This window comes from Pyricularia grisea (assembly GCF_004355905.1).
Source record: "Pyricularia grisea strain NI907 chromosome V map unlocalized Pyricularia_grisea_NI907_Scaffold_6, whole genome shotgun sequence".
NCBI classification, from domain to species: Eukaryota; Fungi; Ascomycota; class Sordariomycetes; order Magnaporthales; family Pyriculariaceae; genus Pyricularia; species Pyricularia grisea.
The window spans coordinates 2609824-2628163 of NW_022156719.1; the positions used below are offsets into that span (position 1 = coordinate 2609824).

An 18340-nucleotide genomic window follows, 5' to 3' on the forward strand; every position below is an offset into this window, starting at 1 on the left:
GGGGGGGGGGGCAAGTTACTAACGCGGTGCAGATTGCCGACAATCTCATCCAGGGCGGGCGCAAACGTTGAATTGATGTACAGAAACACGCTCTCGCCATTGCCGACCTTGAGGGTACGCCGCAGGTACGCGACCACCGCCTCGAACCGCTGCGCGGCGCTGATTTTGCACAGCTCCTTCCTCAGCGCCGGCGCGCTGCCACCAACCGGCTTGAAGCGCACCACGACCTTTTGGTCTGCGGGGAACTCGCCCGCAGTCGCCAGCGCGGCCGTAGCGTCGCGCGGGAGCTGTGTCAGCATCACCGACGCCGACATGGTCAGCGGTAGGTCCGGAGATGGTGGGGATGCGTCATTGTCGTCGTCGGCATCGGGCGCGTCGTCCGGGATAGGAGTTATAGATGAGGACGCGGGAGCTGTCGTTGAGGAGGATGGCAGCGGCGGCGTTGGCGTCGAGATGGACGGGCGCCGTAGCTGCGGGTTGCGCGTGTAACGTGTCGGTGGGGATGACATTGTGAACGAGGCCTCAACCAAGCATGGACAAGTGGTTGGTCGCACCCGTCTTATTTCCTGTCTGTTCACAACGAACACCTCTGGACATATGACCAGTGGTATGATCAGCAACCAACGTATCAAGGTAACCAAGCTGATGCGTCGAACGAAAGGTTACATGCAGTCCAAAGGCTAGACCAGACCAGACTAGACCTAGGGGACTAGCAACAGCACTACGCTATGAAGATCAAACCCCACCTCAGCGTTGGAGAAGCTTACCCCACATCGCGCGTCATTCCCCGGGACCGTAAGGCTTAACCCCTACTCTTGCGGAGTACACTTGGGATGGAAACCGGCGTTTTATCAGCACGAACCTCATCAAAGCCGCTGTTCGATCCCCGTATTGTTTCAATCAGGATTCTCCATTGATAATTCTACATCATACAAGTTACTATGAGCCTATGATATATATCCATCCCGCGATCTTTCTTCCTTCATCACCCACAGACCATGAGGGAGCCATAGGCTCTGACGAACATATTCTTCGACCAAGGCATCAGAGCAAGCTTCCAATATAATGCACCTCCCAACTGCTATGCGAATCTTCTTGAAGCCAGAATTTTGGATTCCATTTGACCCGAGGGGTAAGCTTGTTTGCTATCCCAATCGAGAAGAGTGGTGATCTACTGAGGTAGGTCTGGACTGACAAAGGGACAGAGGCTGTCCATATATGTGCTTCTGAAAAGTATTAAGAGTGGTTTTAAAACGCTTGCGCCCAAAACAAAGAGTGGAAGAATAAACAATTCCCGCCGACAATGCATAAGTATGAGTAAAAGACGCCATGCGTTGCGTTGAGTGTTGGCAAAAAAAATATAAAATACCAAGTGTTAAATCAAAAGTCAAAGGCTTGGAAAGCATAAGGAGGCAACCGAAAAGCCCAAGAAAACAGCAGTAGTGAAACGGTTATTTTGTTTGGTTGGCAATAAGTCGAAATCGCGCGAGGGTATTTCCGAAAGTGGCAACTGGCGAAAGGAGACAAGTGACTGAACAGCTTCTGTTGGATTCATAACTGGAGTGTTACTAGCCGCTAAAGCAGTAGTTTGAGGTGGCATGAACAGGCCTTGCAGGCCACCAAACTAGACTAATATATGAAGACTCTGGTCTGGTGACCGAGTCCTCCGAGTGAAAATCCCTCGTCATCAGTACTGGTCGTAGTTCTGCTCGACGGTCTCGTCGCTGTACAAGTGATGATGAGGAAGAGGCTGGCGCTCGAGCTGCTGGAGGAGACGATCAAGATCTTCCCAGTTTTCATCATTCTCGGCGAATTTCCGGTGAGTGCGTGATTGGATATGCTATTGACAACTTGTTAGTTGATGAACGCTATAGGGCGGGCCGAGAAGACTAAACATACCTCTTCAAAGTCTGCAAATTTGTCCTGGCAGTTCTCGCAGTATCCAGGTTTCGGATCACGCTTCTTGGGCTTTGGCTGGAGCTTTGAGGGAACGCTATGGGTCCGTCGATGCTGAGTCTCCTCACCCTCGAAAATGAGCCGAGGGTTGCCTAAGCTGGTCGAACGACTGAGAGGGCCGCTGTCCACACTCATTTCGGCATGACGACGAGAGCTAGGATCCTGAGAGATAGATCCACTCTTGGCCAGGACCTTGCGCTGCAGACCCAGAACCTCCTTGCTCACGCCCGACTTGTTACTAGCAATAGTTCCCGTGGTCGATGATATCATCTGGGACCGGATAGCGGATGTTATGTTGGAAGCCTGGAGCCCGGAAGCAACTGGTTCCCCTGCAAAAATTCGCGCAGGTCTCGAGCGGTTGGTGCTAATGAAGGCGTTCGACAGAGCATCCTCTTTGGATAACTTGGAGCCTTGCGCAGAATCCATGAGAGCATTCCCGCCCGTCGTTGTTTTGGATGGAAATAGAATACGATTGGTCGAGACTTCACTCATTTCTGCCAATGGTCTCTTTCCAGTAATGGGTTTTGGACGCGAGATCTGTGTAGGTGGTTGAAGCTTCGGGGCAGAGCCCACGGCTGCATTCACAGCTGCCTGTCGAGTAACCTCTCGCTCCTTTTTCGGGTGTTTTTCTTGATCATGGTCCTCAACAAAAGGACAACGCCCACTCCCTGATGCTCGGAACTGAGGCCAGTCCCCCTTCATCTTGTCCGCAACCTTCGCGTATTCGCGGGCCATGATCGGACGCTGCTTCTGCTCTATATCGTAGATATAGATGAACGGACCCTTGAATATATGCATCTCCTTTGTCGATGCTGTGGGGTCGCGATCCGAAGGGCCACTGACACGTTCCTTGTTCAACATCTGCAACGGGTTGCTCTGCTCCACCGTCTTGATGGTACGCCCACCTTGTCCAAGGGTAGCTGCGCGGTAAGGATCTGACTCTGTGAGCATATCAAGAATGCGCTGCATCTTTTCCAGCGACCAAATCTTCTTGCCCATGGTCAGGGCCCGTCCCAAAATATCATTCTGCTGGCGAGGTGCCTTGGGTCTCCGCACAACATCCTCTCCCAGCTGTATGGGAGGCCTTCTTCCTGCCGGATGTGTGTCAAACAGTTTCCGCTTAGTGCAGGTCGAGTCCAGGTTTCGGCTCAGAAGCGACGGGTTTATCGTCTGAGGTTCTTGCTCGTCGCGGTCGGTTTTCGTGCTCACGTCAAGCTTGGGCTTTTGGGAGGTCTGAGGCTGAGGGATAGGCCTGGTGGTGACGACATGGGAAATGCTGATTGAGAAGAATTTGTCCTCTCTCTGTAAACCATTATCAGCAACACATCGATAAGATGGGGGCATGGGCTAATATTAAACCACACTTACAGCCCCTAAAGCCGCAATCTGCCTCTCGATTTTGGGTAAAACCTCCTGGGGAAGGTTGTCGAAATAAAAGACATGCTTGACAAACTGCTGCTTCTGCGCTGCAGCCCACTTTTTGAAATCATTGACATCTTCATCTGCCAATTGTGCCTTGACATGTTGCTGTGATGCGGCGTCCCTATCCCTGTGTCCACCAACAGCCCGACTTTGGGTGATGGTATGCGTTGTAGTCCTGGCCTTAACAGGCGAGCGAGCAGTCACGCGATAAGTAGATGGGTTACTGATCATCTGCTTCTTGGCTGGAGGTGGCTGCCCATAAAGCTCCTCCCGCTGGTTGCTGGCATGCGACCGTTTCACGGGTTTGGGATGTGCGACCGCCATGGGCCTCATGGGCGAGTTAGCGGCATTTGGGTTGCTCGACAGAGGCACTCTAGACCGAGAAGACATGGCCGTCTGGTGAAATGACACCGGAGACGGGATCAGTGATACAGTTGCCATAAAATCAACAGGACGAACTGGGCATATCCTGTGCCTCGCTGTCTGTCCTTTGGCCTGGATGACAACTGAATTGAACTGGGACAAAAAAAAAAAAGTCGAATTCCGGGTTGCCCGTGACTCGCGGGAGCGATAGCGACTTATTCGACTTTGTCAAAAAGAACCGACTCGAGTGTTGTGGTATGGAATATGCTGCGTGATGTATGTGGTGTTGGACCGACAGATAGGAGCTAATTGTATTGGTCAGAGCGGGGGTTGCCTGCGTGTAGAGACGCGACTTGGAAAACCCGCCGCCACACACACGCCCACACCAAAACACGCCCGCAAGAAACCACACGTAAAACGGTCAGCGTCGGGCCACGTTGTGCATCGAATGTTGACGGTGAAAAATGGCGAATAAATAAAGCTGGTGGGTTTCAATTGTGAGATGCAATCACAATGAAAAGCCTTTTTCACCCGTCAGGTAAGTTGGTGGTGGGTTATCGGGGTTGTCAATAATGTGAAGCTGGTTCTTCGATCCGAGAAGGAGGATGTTTGAGCAACAGGAGAATTTGGCGCGACTGTAAGAAACTTTGGCGTGGACTGGGAAGCTCGGGCCAGTTCTACTCCCGCGTCTTGGTCGGTGCGGTGTGCTCTCATCATCGATCCACCTGCGTCAATAATAACAGCCAGTTCAGGTAAGCCCATGTGGGGCCCAACACAGTTTGGCAACGACCGCAGAGCAACGGCGTCACGTCCGGGAACTTGGCTGTGTTATTTTGATTTCCCGGTCGGAATGGTGCCGATTTCGAGGGGCTATGGCTGAACTGTGTATCTTGGTATTTCACTTTGACAGGTCTTTATGGTTTATTAATAAACAAACAAAATAGAAAAACTGGCTGGAATTGCACTTTGTTTTTTTCTTCAGAGGCAGTCAAAGCTCTAGGTAGTCACCTGCTTTGTTCCAGAGGCCGTGTGTAATGTGTAATTCATAACAAAGGCCCATTTCACTCACCGTAGCACAATTTTTAGAGCACGGGCCTAAGCAACCGAGATGAGCGTGATTTAGAACACCAATAATCTCATGCTGAAAAATAGATCTTACTGGCATTGGATCTCATAAACACATTTCACGCCCACTTTTTAAAGAAAGTCAAAATGGCATTCCCTCTAGCGCGGCAAGCTCTTGTGGGAATTTGCAGAAAAACAACGAGGGCATCGTCATCATTGAAATGTCGAGGGACATTAGCGAGTGGGATCTTGCAACTAAACCCATCGAGAATCAGAGCTTTGCAGCATTCACCTTCACCATGGACGAATTCACCGCAGAGACTTGGTAAAAGGGGGATTGCCACGACAGTTTCAGCCTCTGAATTGCAATTTGGCCAGCCAGTTCATGAGACTCACCCGCACTTACTAAAGGCTGGAGAATGTAAGGAACATGAAACCAAAGGGGCAGGAAATCGAAAACCAAAATCAGAGACAAAGCCTGAATTTAACATATCGCTTGGTTCAAGACATGTACTCACTATTGAATTTATCTCATCTCAGTAACACCAGGAATCTCGGCACAAGAATACTATGATCGCCGTCAAAACCTTGCAGCTCTTCTCCCCGAAAATGGAATCGCTATCCTGGTCTCGGCCGAGCTCAGGTACCGCTCTGGCGCCGTCTTCTTCCCCTTCCGCCAAGACTCTAATTTCCTGTACCTGACGGGATTCGCCGAACAGGATGCCGTGGCCGTGATCCGGAAAACCGGTCAGCACGACCACGAATTCAGACTGTACGTCAGGCCCAAGGACGCCACGGCTGAGCAGTGGTCAGGCCCTTGGAGTGGCGTCGAGGCGGCCATGGACGTGTGGAACGCCGACGTCGCCGGGCCCATCTCCGCCGCCGCACACGAGGTTGGTAAGCTGGCCAAGGCCGCCTCGCCGGCCATCTACACAGACGCCCCCGCGTACGGTGGTGGCACCGGCGCGGTGAAGCCGCTCGCGCCGCTGGTCAACTCCCTGCGCGCCATCAAGTCCCCCGCCGAGGTGGCCAACATGCGCCACGCAGGTCGTGTCTCGGGGCGAGCTTTCACGGCCGCAATGCGGGGTGATGCATCCGGCTCCGACTGGAAGTATGAGCGTGACCTTGCCCTGTTCTTGGACCACACGTTCGCCACGACTGGTTGCGACGGCCAGGCATATGTGCCGGTTGTGGCGGGCGGGTCCCGTGGTAGCATGATTCACTACGTGCACAACAACCGCGATCTGCCGCCGGGCGAGATGGTACTGGTGGACGCCGGTGGTGAGTACGGCACGTACATCACAGACATCACCAGGACATGGCCCATCAACGGCAAGTTCACCCCTGCTCAGCGGGACCTGTATGAAGCCGTACTCAAGGTACAGCGGTCGGCTGTGTCGTTGTGTCGTGCGGATTCGGGATTTTCTCTGGACAAGATCCACATGATTGCCCAGGATGGACTGCGAGATCAATTGATACAGCTGGGCTTTGAATTTGATGGAAGGAATGGGCGGACAATACAGACTTTGTTCCCTCATCACTTGAGTCACTACGTTGGCCTGGATGTCCATGATACGCCTGGATATTCTAGGAGTGTGCCCCTGCAGCAAGGTCATTGTGTCACAGTCGAGCCTGGTATTTACGTGCCTGACGACGAAAGGTGGCCTGAGCCCTTCCGCGGAATGGCCATACGCATCGAGGACAGTATTTGTGTTTTAGACGACGTGCCACTCGTGTTAACATCCGAGGCTGTCAAGGAGGTGGCTGATGTGGAAGCTCTGCGGGCATGACCATAATTATTGCAATGGTCGCTGCTTATCACTCAGCTTTGTAAATTACTCATAACCAGAGAAAGTAAACTCTTTGTATCATTTTAGTCATCATTTTGTATGATCCGGGAATCTAGCCTTTTGACGCTACTGCCACCCTTATCATAGGTATCAATGTCTGTTTCATCAACCTTGGGTGATCGCAACAACCAGTCGTGAAAATGAAGAGACCAGAAACCGATATATCTATTTGAATGGTCTCGTTGTTCTTCTGTAGTTGGTCATATCTCATGCAAAGAGTAGTGATTGCCGTATAAGAAATATTTACATTGAAATGCGCTTCTCTTCGTCTAGGCAACAGAGATAAAATTAGCAGAATGCTCTTGGGTCGAACAGTGTTCTGCTATAATTCGGCATTTGATATGTAGGCCGAGCTGTGGCGCTAAGAAGCTGCTCAAAGGCTTGTAGTCGTTTCGAGAGCTCCTGATGTTGTTGCACAATCATCTTATTCTTCTTCTCCAGGTAGTGGATATACTCGGTGGCTTTGGTAAGAACAGCACCCTGAAGAAGCCTTGTGATTAGAATTACCGTCTCGGACTTTCTCGGGCCCCATTGCAAATTGTACCCGGAATAAACTCACCTTGCTGACTTTTGGGCCACGTGAAGGCTGGCCCGCATCCTCGCCATCCTCTTCGTTCTCTGGGATTGTTCGCAACGCAGGAACGGCATCTCTCAATTCCGCGATTTTGTCCTTCAGGTTTGTGCGATATTTGCGCTCGATATCGTTATGCGCAGTCCGATCGCCCTTGGCACCAGCCTTCTCCTTCCCTTTGTCTGGTCTTTGTGGTTGGGCCTGTTTAGGTGGAACGGTGTTTGGAGGCGGCATGCTGCTGAGCAACTGGCTCATCGATGCTGTTCCTAAGCCAAACCCACTCATAGCTGATCCAAAATCAGTCTGATACTGGGAATACTGATCAGCCATACTCGAGCCGAGCCCACCGGAAGTTGTCCCCCGGTTCATCGCTATTGCTATGAGACGCCGTTGTTCGGCTAGATCTAGTGTGCTCCTGGATTGTGTGCTCATGACAGAGTCCATCCTCAAGCCCGGCTGTGGCCGCTCCCAGCTCAAAGGAGTCGAGAAAAGACTTTCTCGTTGTGGGATTTCTGTGGGTGCAGTCGAATCGATTTTCGAAAGCTGCTCCGCCAGACTGATCGAAGCAAATGTTTGCTCATCATCAGAGAGAGCATTCTCCAGTGCGCTATCATCAAGGGAATCCTCGAGTTTTAGTTGTGCTGTTCTAGAACCAGATTGAGATGCAGCTTGCCCTTCACCCTGTCGTTTTTGTTTTTGGGATCTGCACGGCCAGTTAGAGAGCTGTCACGACCAATGCAAACCAATCCGCAAACTACAACCGAGACTGTCCTCGGGAATATCGATCAGGCGCATTTTTGCTGACAACAAGAAGTAACTAACCTGTGCGACTCCTGTGCTGTGGACTTGGCTGCCGTCTCGCCCTGAGTGGTCGTGCTCGCCTCTGCGCCCGGCTCCTCGGGTATTATTTCTTCGTTGTCAAACTGAAGCCAGTAGTCGACCGAGTCGAAGGGCGTCGAATCCGTGCTCAACTTTGAACGCTTCCTCTCAGGTTTCTCTCGAGATGGTGGTTTCGGCGTTCGGGTTGGAACTAGAGTCCTTGGGCCTTGGGTGTATATTGATCTCTGCCGCTGTGGGGGCTCAAATGCAGTACCGCTGTTGTCTTGGTCCTGAGGTTGTTCGAAAGCTCCGAATGATCCCATGCCTTCCAGTCCCTGCGGGTTGAAAGAGAAGTCAATGTCGGCCCCGAGGGTGGAAGGGTTCCATAATGGGTATGGCTGGCCGGTACCGCTCGAACGGGTCAGGTTCGCAGCGCGTTCCGCCGCATTGCTGGTCTGTCCGCCATCGTTAGCAGAGTCTTGGTGACAGCTGGGTATGCATTTGTACCTGGGCGTTGGGCACCGTAAAGTACTCCATGTGCCTTAGAAGATTCGGGTCCATCTTGTCGTCCGCCCCCTGGCTCGTTGTAGTGATGCAAGCAAACCGTCTCACTGACGCTCCGAAGAGCTGTGTCACGTCGAAACAGGACGTAGTAAAGGGGCCCCTTATTATGCGACGGGCCGGATTCAGTTTCGAGAGATGGTACACCAATGTCCCCCAATAAGTAAGGCCAATTCAAAGTTGCGGAAATCGTGTAACTACTGGGTAGATGGTCCCGGTAGCTTTAAGCCAGCTTTCCTTTGTTGGGCGCACACAGTTGGTTCGCACTCAGCCAATTTGAGTTTTCTGGGTGGCAGGGCAGTCGAATGGACCAAAATGCGGTCTCTCGTACTTCGCAATGCGACGGGGAGCATGGGACAGCGTAGTGGGCGGCTGTCAACCCAGGTTGACAAATGTTGAAGTTGTTGAAAATGCAAATATTACTTTGCATCCAGTAGATATGCTTAAGTGCACGATGTGGCAAGAATCCGCGATGGACGCTTGAAAACACCTTGTCGATCAAGTTCATCCAAGTGGTCTGATTCGGGTTCAGTCCGGTACGATGGCGGGCACAGGCTACAGTCTACCTCCGGGTAGGCGACAACGCTTTTTCAGTATGACAATTCCATCAGACCTGAAATTTGACCAAGTTTGTGGTCGTATGTAATGTGCTGGATGCTTGAAGGCTTTCAAAGAGCCTAGCCGCAGTGCAGGAATTGTCAACTTGATATGTTTGGTACCAGATGGAAGAGAGCTTTCTCATGGCTGTGATGGTCAAGTGAAAAGCAGTCGGAGGGTAGGGAATAGGTAAGGAGGGTCCACCCAGTATTCTAGCCAATATGGGGGTTAGGTCCCTCCGCTGATTGGCAGAATGGCGCCGACCCAAGAGCTGAAGATGGCCTGACTTTGCCATTGTGCCTAGGAAGTCTTGTAACATGTTGTTGTAGAGCCCCTGGTGCTCTCTGTTGAAAATTTGGTCATTGGCGCCAGAATCATACGACTTTTTGACAAGAGAGGGGAATCACGCCTGACCCCACACTAGCCTGGACTTGCCGACGATAATCGGGGTCTTTCAGGTGGGTCTGGTCACCATCAGACGATGAGAGATGTTATTCGGCAGTTAATCAAGGCCCACATAGTATTCCCATATCATAATATCGGCACTCAGTACCAATCGTAGGTACCCCAGCAGGTTGCCTAGCTATCATTTCATACATACAGTACCTTATGTACCAGTAGGCTTTGAAGCGGTCGCCTATTAGCGCGAAGCTGCCATGCATACTGTCGGTATTTGAGTGAAGAACCATTGGAGAAGGACAAGTCATTCTGAGTCGGTGGCAGCTGTAAGGTCCCCATAATACTCTGTCAATCGAAATAGCGGCTGAGTAATAAGCCAACCTCGGATAACTGTCAAACAGCTTGAGCTTTGCATTTTTATATGCTCCAAATTCTTTATCTATTCACTTCTGCCTACCGGTGATATTTGATTATTTTTTCAAATATTCGAATCTTCAATCCAAGAATCGGCAATCACATGCAATTCCATAAGTCGTCGCATCGTGGAGTACAAAGGCACTGATCAGCTAGGCGCATAGGCCCTGGTCCAGTTTTGAGCATAAATCGTACGGAGTACTGTACGTGCTCTCTTGGTGTTTGAAGTGTGCTTAACGCAAAAGCAAAAGCATCTGTACAGTACTCCGTACTGTGAAAACCATCACCAAGGTACCTATGCATTGCTTGCCTGCCAAAGCCTATATAATGTTTGCACAAGAGCTAGTCTTTGTTGTTAGTTCATTACTGGATACTACATCTGCTTGCTATTTGCCAAGAGGTGCACGCCAATCCAACAAAGTCTGTGGCCGCAATTGCAGGATACAATGCTTAAAACCATGCAGAAGGAACATGCATGAGTCTCGAAGAATCTGAGGTGTAGACGGTGACCCACTGATACTGGATTGCGCAAATGCCACTAAGGCCAGTATGACCCAACCAGGTTACGGATACCCGGACCGGACCGCATTTACAAGTCCGGCTTGAATCGCCCAAAGCCACCGGGTTTAATTCCAGTAGAAAAGCAAATGGTTGTCTATTACCAACATTGTTTATTAGAAACTGGCAGAAATGGCCAACTCACACTTGGAAATTAAAAACGTTTGCATTGTATGCATAGAAAGAGATACTCTGGCAAGAAATATCGAATTCTAGAAGTATGTTCCCATCAGCTGCCACTCAAGAAACACACTAGGTATGCATGGTTCATCTTTGGAATTTCAGCCCTATGGATTTAGCAGAGTCATCTCAAGAAAAAAATCGATAGTAGGCTCAAGAAGCAGACTAGGTTCACCAGAGTAATAAGTCGGTCCTTGATATCGATTGTTGTATAATTTCCATCCTTGATGCTGTCAGTCAAGCTCTTTTCCAACACCCTGAGATATTAGTTCTAGTATTTATGTAGCAATATTTCCTTTAACCAAAGACAAAGCTAATTAACTCATTTCGACGCAAAGTCCCAGGTGGTGTCTGTTATTTGTGGCTAATTTTATTGTATAATCTACTTACTATTAGTGTAGATTTCGTCGCACCTTCCCACGTGCAGCAGCCGTCGTCTGTCCCTCTCGTACCGTAGAAGCTTGGGCCTTCAGGCTGACCTTGAGGGGTGAGCAACCCCACTTATTTAATCGGTTTGATTGGACATTTTGCAGCGCGTTCAGTCGTCTGGCCAAGGTCCACTTAGCCTTGCATTGATCGTGCTTGCCGAAAACAGCTTTGAGCCTGGCGTTTGCGATTGAAAGAAAGAAAACATCCTCTTGAATCTGCGGATCTTGGGTAGGTAGCGAGAGACGCCACCACCTCACGATCTAAACATCAACCCAGAACTTGGTTTCCGTTCACAGAGAACACTCCGTGGGGAATCTTTTTTTTTTTTTTTCTCAAATTACGCTCACCTGTCCCCATCTCGTCGTTCATTTTGATGGAATCACCGCGTCACTGACCACGCGACGGCTTTCACCATGGCGGCTGCCGTGGACTTGGGCTTTTTGTCCAACCATTTGAGCTTGCCGCAAGAGACTCTCGGCACTGTCGCCTCAGATCCTACACCCGAACTTGTCGCTGCTGTCCTCACAGCCGTCGCCGCCAAGGCGCGCGAATTCGATGAGCTTTATTCGGAGAAACTTAATGTTGACATCGCATTGGAAAATGCGGTGCGAAGCTCGGAGTCGCGATGCCAGACCTTCAAGGCAACCGCCGAGAATGCACTCAAGGAACTTGAGACCGTGCGTCGAAAACTTCAGGAAGAGGGTAGGTCGCCATCATACCACAAATTGAGAACAACTCGTTTCATCTCACTCTGTCATCATGGACTGGCATAATACTCACTGACTTTTCGTCGTCCACTAGAGAATGCACGCCAAACCCTCGAGAACCAGCTCCAAGCTCTGAAATCCGAATCTACTACGTCTACTTCCCAAGCCGAAACCCTGCGTGCTCGTATCGCGTCGCTCGAGGCATCGAAACGGGATACTATGGCCATACTGGACACCAAGAATGCCGCTAACCTCGAGCTTTCCAACGAGCTCCAGAAACAGCACCAGAAGACTGTCGCGCTGAGTCAAGAACTGAATACGGCCCAACAAGAGGCCCAGGCCGCCAAGGCAGCCGCAAACACCGCAAAATTTCGTGAACAGTCTGTTCGTCAAGAATTGGACCTTTCGCAGAAACAGAATGAATGGCTGGACAAGGAGCTGAAGACCAAGAGTGCCGAGGCCCTCAAGTATCGCAAGGAGAAGGGCCAGCGCATCTCCGAGCTTCAACGGCTCAATGACGAGGCAAACTCTACAGTGGATGCTCTTACCAAGAGCGAGCAACAACTCCGCTCCCGCCTCGATGCTGCCCAAAGGAAAACCGAGGAGGCCTTGACAAAGCTCCAGCAGTTGCAGGAATCCTCAGCGCGATCGGAAGCTGCTTATCGGCAAGAGGTTGAGACTGCCAAACGGCTGGCGACAGTATCGCAGGAGTACGCCGATCAGTACAAAAAAGAGATGACTCAACTCAGGGAGATGCTAGACCAGGCCAAAGACCATCACGCGGATGAGTTGCGCAAGGTCTTGCAGCAGCTTGAGCAGGCCAGACAAGATTGCAATGAGCTGGAGCAAAAAGTGCATGAATTACAAAGCCAGGTCGACCAGCTGCAAACATCACGTGGACGGGACACGATGCCGGGCTCAGCACCCCAGACGCCGATGCCCAATGGCTCTCAGTTCCGCCCTGGATCGCCATTTGGAACGCCTGGGTCGATCCGCGTCAAGTCGCATATCAGCGCCAGCCAGGCTGTTGAGGAACTTTTCAAGGTCAAGGGAGAACTTGCCGGCGAGAAGCGACGGAATCGTGAACTGACCAAGGAGATTGACGATATGATCAGCACTCTCGAAGCAAAGGAGCCGGAAATACGCGAGCTGCAAGACGAGAACGATATGTTGAAGAACGAAAACATGCGTATGAGTAGCCAGATGGATCAGAGCTTCAACGAAAGGGATGCTGCAAAGAGAGCCGCCCGCAGGGCCGAAGGAGCCTCAGCAAGTGCACAGGCTGAAGTCAAACTCCTCCGGGCCCAGATGAGGGACCTGAGCACGCAGATCCAGGTGTTAATCTTTAACATGCATGCCCGCGAAAAGGGTTTCGATCAACTGACCGACGAAGAAGTGGAGCATTTCTCCCGTCTACAGCGCGGCGAGGTATCGGAAAACTCTTTGAACGATATGTCTGACACGCACATGTTGATCACAGAGAAGTTCGTGGCATTCAAGGACATTGCAGAGCTTCAGGAGAAGAACGAGGAGTTGCTGCGTGTTACCCGTGATCTCGCCTATAAATTCGAAAACGAGGAGGCCCTAGCAGCCCAAAGAAACGCCGCTCAAGATCAGCAGGAAATTGAGAAACTGCGGGACCTTGTGACCAAGCTGCAAGAAGAGTCACAAGCACTGACGACAAGGATGAAGAGCTATATGACGGAAAGAGACATGTTCCGCCGTATGCTACAGCAAAAGGCTACCGCTGGCGAGATCCAATCAGTACTTGGTAACTCTGTCGATGGCAGAGAGGTGCTTGCCAGCATCGAACAAAACAACGCGGATGATCAGGACCTCAACGCTGCGCTACGAGAGCTGCAGAGCAACTTTGATGCCTACCGAAACGAGCAAAGTATCGACCTACAAACTGTCCGCGAGCAGGCCAAGCAATTGGCCGACGACAAGAGTGCTTTACAGGCAGAGGTCGCCAGGGTTACCAGCCAGCTCAGTCTGCTTACCGAGCGTTATGAGACCCTGCAAGGCACAAATGCAGACCTCGAGGCACAAAAAGAGCACCTCAAAAAGCGAGCTTCTGATCTCTCGCAGCAAGTGGCTAAGACTGAAGGCCTGGCCCAATCCAGGGCTGAGGATTTAATTGAGACAAAGGGGTTGCTCGAGAGTATGCGTGCCGAGAATTCAAACCTCAAGGCAGAAAAGTCGCTCTGGAAGAGCATCCAAGACCGCCTCATTAAGGATAACGAGGACTTGGGTGAAGAGAAATCCCGGTTGAGCAGCCTGCTTGCCTCCCAGCAGTCTCTGCAGAACGAGCGTCAGCTTTCCGAGTCGGAAACTAAGAGGAGAATGCAGTCACAGATTGACAGCTTGGAAACCGAGCTTAACACGACCAAACGCCGACTAGCTGACGAGGTAGAGGAGTCCAAGAAATTGCAGCTTCGTAAGGAGTACGATACTCAGCAAGCGCAAAAGCGAATCGACGATCTCATGGCAGCCCTTAGCCAGAACAAAGAGGAGTCGATTGCTCTCAAGACAAGTCGAGACCATCTCCAGGCCCGCGTTGATGAACTCACGATCGAGGTGCGGAGCGCCGAAGAACGCGCGCAACGTCTGCAGCCACAGTTGACATCACGGGCCAACCACACCAACGCCGGAGAGGACAGTGAAGACCAAGAAGCTCGCATCCAGGAGCTCACGGGTGAGGTGGTTGATCTCCGACGAGAATTAGAGATTGCCAACACTCGTTTGGAGAACGCAAAGGCTGAAGCAGAGCACTTCAAAGAACTCGCCCAGACGATGGAGGAGGACCTGCGTAGTCTCGAAAGCTCACAGGAGACGTACCGACAGGAGTTGGATTTGACCATTGCAGCAAAGGATGCCAAAATCAAGGAGCTCGAGCAGCGCATTGGCGATCTTTCAGCAGAACTGGCTACCTCAAACTCGGAGCTCTCATCATTGAGGGACTCACAGGGCGAGATCAGCCGCCGTTTCGAGGACGAGAAGCGCATTCTCGATTCTGAGATCACCCGCCTTCGGGATCAAGAAAGCCGATACAAGGAGACGGCCAAGCATCACCAGGCCAATCTCCGCGCTCAAGCCGAAATCGCCACAAAGGCTCAGCAGGATTACGAGCAAGAGCTTCTCAAGCATGCTGAAGCTGCCAAGCAACTTCAACAACTCCGGACCGAACACAACAAGCTCAAGTCGAACGCTGCAACTTGGCGATCCGAAGCTGAGTCGGCAAAGCTTACCCTGTCGCAAAGCGAAAGCTCGTGGGAGGAACGCCGCAAGCAGTTGGAGCAGGAACTGTCAGAGCTCAAGACTAGGCGTGATGATGCGAATGCGCAAAACAAACTTCTTCATGACCAGCTTGCGAATGTTACCACGCAAATCTCTGATCTTCAGCAGAGCCGCTCATTTGGGGACGAGTCGTCTGCAACTGCGCCCGTTTTTGCCGACACTGCAGTCGAAGGCCTGCGTGAGCTCAACAGCTACTTGCGCAAGGAGAAGGAGATTCTTGAGTATCAGTACGAACTCAAGCTTCAGGACAGCAAGAGACTGCAACAGCAAGTCAACTATTTGCAATCTCAACTTGACGAGGCTCGTCTCAAATTGGAGCAGGAGCGTCGGACTCAAGCAGAGTCTGGAACCAATTCCAAGGCCTATACAGAGCTCATGGACAAGGTGAATGAGATGAATGTCATTCGTGAGAGCAACGTCACTCTCCGCAATGAGATCAAGCAGTTGCAACGCCAGGTTGAGCAGAAGAGTACCCGGGTACAGCAGCTTGAGACCCAACTGCACCCGCTGCAGGCACGCGTGGGCGAGCTTGAGAACCAGGAGGTTTACCTTCAAGAGGAGATAAAACAGCTGCAAGAAGACCGCGATAGGTGGCAGAAACGCACCGAGTCCATCCTTACAAAGTATGGCCGCGTTGACCCCGGCGAGCTTGAGCAGATGAAGCAGTCTGTTGCCGATCTCGAGGCAGAACGCGATGCGTTGAAACAGAACGAGGATGGTATCAAGACGCAGCTGGAGGAGGCTCAGAAAACCTTGGAATCTGAGCGCACCAAATGGAATGAGGCCAGAGGCAGGATCATCGATCAAGCCAAGTCAAAAGCCCGAGAACAAACAGGGGTGATTCGTACTCTGAACGAAGAGCTGAACGCCACCAAGGAAAATGTGAAGGCGTTGGAGGCTTCGCTCGAGGTTGTGAGAAGCGAGAAGTCTGCTCTTGAGGAGCAACTCGCCACTGCACATGAGCAGCTGCAACAGCAACAACAGCAGTTGCAAGCACCAGCGGGTGATGTCAACTTGGTCACATCTGCACCGGATGCGATGGTGGTTGATGAGGGCAAGGCTGCTCAGCTTGAACAGGAACTGGCGACTCTTCGTCAAGAACTAGAGGCCACGGTCTCTCTCAAGGCAGAAGCTGAAGCACAGGTTGAGAGCCTACGTCTGCAGTTGGCCACCGCAATCGAGGAGCGCGATCAAGCTGCTGCCCTCGCACAGGCTAAGCAGCAAGAACAACAACAGACGACCAGTGGTACTGAATCGGGTGATGCAAACACCACTCAGGCTGGGGCCACTGGCCTCAGTGACGAGGAACGCGTGTTGCTTCGGTCGAGGATCGCTGAGGCTGAGGCCAAAGCAGCTGATGCAGAGAAGAAAGCGGCCGAGATCGAAGCGAACATGGCCGCCACTCTCAACCAGCGTTCGGAAAAGATGAAGGAGGCCCTGAATAAGAAGCTAAGGGAATCCAAGGAAAACAACGCCAAGGAGCTCAGCGAAAAGACGGCGGCACTGCAGCAGCAGTATGATCTTCGACTTGAGCAAGAGCGTAAGATCTGGCTGGCAGAGCACGGCTCAACAGCAGCGGCCACTACGAACCAAGGAGCAGTCCCCGCCACGCCGACCAAGCAAGAAAATGACCAGGCAGCTTCAACCCCGATCGATCCCTCCAAGGTCGACTTTAGCAAACTCAGTGATGAAGCCACGCGCAAACTTTTGTCGGAAAATGCCACCATTAAGAGCATACTCAGTAACAACATTAAGAAGAAGGCTGAGCTAGAGGCCAAAAAGGCCGTCGAAGAGGCAGAGCAACGCATGAAGGGAGACTTGGACACAAAGATCGCTCAGGCTAGAGAACAAGCTACAACACTGGCCGAGAAGAAATCCAGCTTGCGTATCAATATGCAAGAGAATAAGTTGAGGATGGCTACCGGCAAGCTTGGAGTAGTTGAGAAAGCCGTCAAGGACACCCCCCAAAAGCCGGTCGCCGAGGTTTGGGAGGATGTGAAGCAGTACAAGCCTCCTGTAGTAACCACAGCACAGCCACAAGCAGTCGGAACACCCGCAAAGGGCGCACAAACTCCGGTTGCCTCAGCTGCTTCCGCGATTGGCCGTCCAGCTGGCCAGCAAGGTATGTGCATACTTCTCATTTGAGTCGCCTGAAAATTTTGTAGCACCAGCTAACCCCTCTGTCTTTCAGTCCCCTCGACTCCTGCTACTCCCGGGGCGCAGATGTCACTTCAGGCTGGAGCCTCGACTGGATCTTCTTTACCAGCGAAACCACAGCCGGCCGCCCAGCCGCAGTCACTGCAGAAGCCTGCGGGCCTCAACCCGTTTGCGCAGAGCACTGGTTCAGCCAACGCCGCGCCCTCAAACAACCCTTTTGCACAAGCACCCTCGCAAATACCCCAACCCGGCCAACCGCAGCAGGCGGGCCAACAACAGTCGGGTCTGCCACAACCGCGAACCGGGCTACCACAACCTGGTCGTGGACGAGGGAGGGGAGGTGCTAGTGGAATTGCTCGCGGAGCAAGTAACATTGGCAGAGGTGGCCGAGGCGGTGCTGCCGGACGTAGTGCTAGCGGACCTGTTGGGGGTGGGATGAACCCCGGGGCGAATGATTTCCAGCCAGGCACGGGCATCAAGCGACCACGACCCGAATCCGAGGTTGGTACTGGTGCACCTGGTGGCGGTAAGAGGATGAGGGGAGGTGCAGGCGGTGGTGCGGCTGGAGGAGCGAACAATGCCACGGAATAAAACTGAAGACCAAGACTTTAGTCATGGGGATGCGATCTAGATTAGATACTAGGACCGCAGGGCAGCGACTATCTAGTTGATGTTTCATGAGTGGAGAGAGGTATGGCCGGGACAAGCAATGTGGCCTGGCTGAAGGGGAGAAACTTTCGACTTTGACGAACATTTGGTCGTCTTTTCTTTTGTCATATCTACTGCGTTGAGGCTTTATTATTGCTTCTGCTAAGACTTGAGCATTTACCTGTTGGGATTGCGGCAAAATTTTAGCCAATGGCCTTGTATTATCTTCGAACACTCTCAAAGTCCAAGAGATGGAAAGAGGGAAGTTGGCGTCGTTTTTTTTTTGTTTTTTTATTATTATTCATGTAAAAAACAAAAGAATGTGCAAAGTTTTTCGGAGCTTACGA

The 18340-nt window shown here is 51.7% G+C and overlaps 5 protein-coding genes across 5 annotated transcripts in view; 2 read left to right on the forward strand and 3 right to left on the reverse strand.

Moving 5' to 3' along the window:
- Nucleotides 1–642, reverse strand: part of PgNI_08738 (uncharacterized protein) — a 2551-nt gene extending 1909 nt beyond the window's left edge. Inside the window, exon 1 of the mRNA XM_031128730.1 lies at nt 24–642. Within this exon, the coding sequence (XP_030979142.1) occupies nt 24–509 (486 nt within the window). The 5' untranslated portion in view covers nt 510–642. The remainder of the gene's footprint in view (nt 1–23) is intronic.
- Nucleotides 643–899: 257 nt separating this feature from the next.
- On the reverse strand, nt 900–4310 carry PgNI_08740 (uncharacterized protein). Its single transcript, XM_031128732.1, has 3 exons — nt 3325–4310; nt 1900–3258; nt 900–1840 (listed from the first exon to the last, which is right to left on the reverse strand). The coding sequence occupies exons 1-3, from the start codon at nt 3817–3819 to the stop codon at nt 1688–1690; spliced, it is 2007 nt and encodes a 668-aa protein (XP_030978447.1). The 5' UTR covers nt 3820–4310; the 3' UTR covers nt 900–1687.
- Nucleotides 4311–4934: 624 nt separating this feature from the next.
- On the reverse strand, nt 4935–9345 carry PgNI_08741 (uncharacterized protein). The gene is made up of 5 exons (XM_031128733.1): nt 8554–9345; nt 8050–8501; nt 7216–7930; nt 5347–7136; nt 4935–5227 (listed from the first exon to the last, which is right to left on the reverse strand). The coding sequence occupies exons 1-4, from the start codon at nt 8605–8607 to the stop codon at nt 6945–6947; spliced, it is 1413 nt and encodes a 470-aa protein (XP_030978448.1). The 5' UTR covers nt 8608–9345; the 3' UTR covers nt 4935–5227; nt 5347–6944.
- PgNI_08742 (uncharacterized protein) lies at nt 4954–6596 on the forward strand (the record flags this gene model as incomplete). The annotated part of the gene is made up of 3 exons (XM_031128734.1): nt 4954–4983; nt 5218–5227; nt 5347–6596. The coding sequence occupies 3 exons, from the start codon at nt 4954–4956 to the stop codon at nt 6594–6596; spliced, it is 1290 nt and encodes a 429-aa protein (XP_030978449.1).
- A 2153-nt stretch (nt 9346–11498) lies between the features above and the next one.
- Nucleotides 11499–18333, forward strand: PgNI_08743 (uncharacterized protein). Its single transcript, XM_031128735.1, has 3 exons — nt 11499–11886; nt 11986–17310; nt 17380–18333. Exons 1-3 carry the CDS (start codon nt 11598–11600, stop codon nt 17934–17936), a joined length of 6171 nt encoding a protein of 2056 aa, XP_030979134.1. The 5' UTR covers nt 11499–11597; the 3' UTR covers nt 17937–18333.
- The last annotated feature ends 7 nt before the right edge of the window (nt 18334–18340 follow it).